The sequence below is a fragment of the Gymnodraco acuticeps genome, unplaced genomic scaffold (assembly GCF_902827175.1).
Source record: "Gymnodraco acuticeps unplaced genomic scaffold, fGymAcu1.1, whole genome shotgun sequence".
In the NCBI taxonomy this organism is placed as follows: Eukaryota; Metazoa; Chordata; class Actinopteri; order Perciformes; family Bathydraconidae; genus Gymnodraco; species Gymnodraco acuticeps.
Window position 1 is genome coordinate 50,450 of NW_022991945.1, and position 4,551 is coordinate 55,000.

At 44.2% G+C, this 4,551-nt stretch overlaps 1 protein-coding gene across 1 annotated transcript in view; it reads right to left on the reverse strand.

The window, feature by feature from the left end:
• Positions 1–215: 215 nt before the first annotated feature.
• poc1b (POC1 centriolar protein B) overlaps positions 216–4,551 on the reverse strand; it is a 29,320-nt gene continuing 24,984 nt past the window's right edge. Inside the window, exon 11 of the mRNA XM_034200540.1 lies at positions 216–314. Within this exon, the coding sequence (XP_034056431.1) occupies positions 267–314 (48 nt within the window). The 3' untranslated portion in view covers positions 216–266. The remainder of the gene's footprint in view (positions 315–4,551) is intronic.

Below are 4,551 nucleotides of genomic sequence, written 5' to 3' on the forward strand. Positions count from 1 at the left end.
GCCAATGTGAGTCTAGCAGGATATATTATGAATGAATGTGTTTGATAAGGCTTTGTCTTGAGTTTGCACAGGGGTGTTTGCCTGAGTGTATAGGGTATGTTTGTGTGTGTGTGTGTGTGTGTGTGTGTGTGTGTGTGTGTGTGTTATGCAGCCTCTGGGAGTCCTTGTCCTGGTGGAAAGTGAACCCCCCCGGAGTGACTATCTTTAGCTCGTTTCCGTCATGTCTTGTCACTCGTGTTCTCCTCTACAGCACTTAAATCTGGTATCTAAACCTCTGGGCCATCCAATATCCTGTACTTCCGCTGCACAGGAAGCTAGAGAGGGGTGGGGGTGGGGTCGTCATCCACACACACACACACACACACACACACACACACACACACACACGCGCACACACACACACACACGCCCTTACATATTCACAGTTAATGGATGCACCGGAATAGCCTCACTAAAAGTGACTGTAGAGCACAGTCAACTAACTACACACATCATGCACACTTAATGGAATGGAAGGACAAACAACAACAAAAGAAACACACACACACACACACATGTACGTCAGTGACAGGAGGCGTGTCAGTAGAGGACACCTTGTCTGGTCAAACTGGCGTCACAGCTAACGTCTGCAGGGACACGAGAGACGGTATAAGTAACTAAATCTAACCTTCTGTTATCGAATCACCTTTTAAACATAAACATTCACACTGCTCGAGCTTTACCAGCGGTATTATGACAACCTTCAACGTCAGCAGTATACAGTTGATTAACCAATTGGAGGACTTACAAATGTACTTACGCTAGCACCCAAAAAACTTATATTCTAATAATTGTGGTTGTTTTTTTATCAGAGGCCCTTTTATTCGTTTTGGGGTTTTCCCTTTCCTGTAGTGTGTTATTTAGGTTTGTGTGCATGTAAATGGTCTGCAGAGGCTAAAACCCCAAAGTTTCTCTCTCACACACTGCCTTACTTCTGTAACATAATGACATCGATAGGTAAAACAAACAGAAGCACATAATACAAATACGAACCTGGAAATTCGCATTATATGTCCTCTTAAAATGTGCAATAGAAACACATGTTGGTAAGGAAACATTTAGACCCTGTTCTTCATATTTAAATATTTTAAATTCATAAAAAGATAATTGGATATATGCATGAAGGCTGAAGGAGAACATGTTGTTGTTGTTAAAAAGGCACAATGCAACATGAACACCTTCAACAAAGAATATTGTTACATAACTTTAGGTTGTGCATATCAACAAAAATAAAAATGAAGTCCCTCAGTTACTATTCAATCACATTCAGCATTTACAACATGCAGCTAATTAACCAAATGTTCGCCTCGGGTTAAACAAAGTATCTTGATTTTGATTCTAACTTTAATAAAATAGATGTGCAACTGTAACATGACCGTAACGTTGACTCTAAACTGACTTAAAACTGAAATAACAAACTGATGCGCTTCAAACCAACTTCAAACACCCCTTCTTGTTACAACTAACTGCTATTATTTATGAACTAACCTATGCGGACATTTCAGTCCCGATAAGACAGGTACACCCTGCACACATACATTATAAAACCCTGCTGTCTTCACTGGCCTCATTTCACGCTTGCCATTCTTCATGCATTTCACAGCTGACTTGATATCTGTTCAGTGGAATGGCTTTGACACTGTCCATGTCGTCGCCCACTCCCCGCTGCAACTCAACCGGAGGAGAGACTCGAGCTGTCCGGAGACATTTAGGAGACGCCCAGTCCCACGAGACAATATGGAACGACTACACTACCACACAGAACAAATACTCCAATATATCATTTTTTTGTTTTCTAATGGGCACAAGAAACACATTTTGGTTTTGGCTCGGATAAATTATATTTAATTTTAGAGTAATTTGTCACTTTCCTATTGTACTTACATTTTGTATATTTTTTGTAAAAATGTTCTCTCATTTTAGATGTTTAAAATAGTTTATTAAACATTTTTTTATAGTAGTTCTCCCTTTATATAACTTTATTGGTCAACCTCTTAGAGATGTCTCGCCCCTTAGCCTATCACGTACAATGTGTTGGAGCACTAGCCAATAGAAGCGCAAGGGTTACAAAGTGATGTCACTACTTCCCGGAAGTAAACAAATGAGTCCAATGGAGGCGTTTCAGGCAGGGGGGAGAATTGTAGCCTTTGCAGACCATTTACATGCACACAAACCTATATTACACACTACAGGAAAGGGAAGCCCCAACAAGCATATTTTCTGTACAGGGTTATAATGTCTTAGCCATATATGGAGATTTAAAGACATTGAAACAAACTAAAGTTTAGTGTGATTGAGGTCAAAAGAAAAAAGTAAGAAAGTGCTCGAGTGTTAAGAGGAGAAAGCCCTAACACGAGGATATGAAGGTCACCGATGTGAGAGCAGGAATCTCCCCATTCAGCCACCCACGTACCCGCCGCAGGCCATTTGCATCTCCCTCCCTCGCTCTTTCCCTTTTTCCCTCTTCCGCCTACGCCTGGACCCATGAGGGTGATGGGGGGGAAACACGGACGCAGGGCGGAAGGAAAAGCACCCTGAGGACATCAACAAGGAGGAAAGGAGTAGGAAATGACCAGAGAGGAAGACGAGAGGAGGAGGAGGAGGAGGAGGAGGAGGAGGAGGAGGAGGAGGAGGAGGAGGAGGAGGAGGAGGAGGAGGAGGAGGAGGAGGAGGAGGAGGAGGAGGAGGTGATGAAGATCCGAGCTGACGGGAGGAGTAGCACTGGGGGCTCCCTGCCCGGGCCCGTTCAAACCAGGGACGACTCTCAAACACACGTCATCAACTCTCCGATGCACGGTGACGCCACTGCATCTCCGCTGACACACGAACACTTTAACGCACATGCAGGCTTGTTTAGTCACTGATATAAAGACAGCGGCTATGTCATTCTACAGGAGGCACCGAAGGGATGGATTTACATTACATTGTCATTTGCACATTAGCTACAGTGTAGATATGGCAATGAAAATCTTCGGTCACAGGCTCCTCCAACAGTGCAACATATATATAGGACATAGAACAAATAAAACAGATACAATAGTGCAAGAGAATGTTTGGAGATGAGCTATGTTTGTTTGTTTGTAGGTAACCACCATTATATAACACTAACAGTGAGAGATCCAGCATTTATCTTGAGTGGTGCAGTGATGACGTATATATGTAGGCCGACCCTGAAGGTAGCATAGCAAGGTCTCCCTGAAGAAAAGCTAATGGGACTTTGAAATACTGCAGAAAATAAGCTCCGTGGCAAACACAAATTTATGATATCTGGACATTGTATTCAGCACGGTCACATGACTTCACGTCACCACCGCTAAGCTAAAGGTGGCTAATGTTGGGCTATAAAGGAACTACAGCACGGTCACATGACTTCACGTCACCACCGCTAAGCTAAAGGTGGATAATGTTGGGCTATAAAGGAACTACAGCACGGTCACATGACTTCAAGTCACCACCGCTAAGCTAAAGGTGGCTAATGTTGGGCTATAAAGGAACTACAGCACGGTCACATGACTTCACGTCACCACCGCTAAGCTAAAGGAGGCTAATGTTGGGCTATAAAGGAACTACAGCACGGTCACATGACTTCACGTCACCACCGCTAAGCTAAAGGTGGCTAATGTTGGGCTATAAAGGAACTACAGCACGGTCACATGACTTCACGTCACCACCGCTAAGCTAAAGGAGGCTAATGTTGGGCTATAAAGGAACTACAGCACGGTCACATGAATTCACGTCACCACCGCTAAGCTAAAGGTGGCTAATGTTGGGCTATAAAGGAACTACAGCACGGTCACATGACTTCACGTCACCAACGCTAAGCTAAAGGTGGCTAATGTTGGGCTATAAAGGAACTACAGCACGGTCACATGACTTCACGTCACCACCGCTAAGCTAAAGGTGGCTAATGTTGGGCTATAAAGGAACTACAGCACTGTCACATGACTTCACGTCACCACCGCTAAGCTAAAGGTGGCTAATGTTGGGCTATAAAGGAACTACAGCACGGTCACATGACTTCACGTCACCACCGCTAAGCTAAAGGAGGCTAATGTTGGGCTATAAAGGAACTACAGCACGGTCACATGACTTCACGTCACCACCGCTAAGCTAAAGGTGGCTAATGTTGGGCTATAAAGGAACTACAGCACGGTCACATGACTTCACGTCACCACCGCTAAGCTAAAGGAGGCTAATGTTGGGCTATAAAGGAACTACAGCACGGTCACATGAATTCACGTCACCACCGCTAAGCTAAAGGTGGCTAATGTTGGGCTATAAAGGAACTACAGCCGGTCACATGACTTCAGTCACCACCGCTAAGCTAAAGGTGGCTAATGTTGGGCTATAAAGGAACTACAGCACGGTCACATGACTTCATGTCACCACCGCTAAGCTAAAGGTGGCTAATGTTGGGCTATAAAGGAACTACAGCACGGTCACATGACTTCACGTCACAACCGCTAAGCTAAAGGAGGCTAATGTTGGGCTATAAAGGAACTACAACAGCAC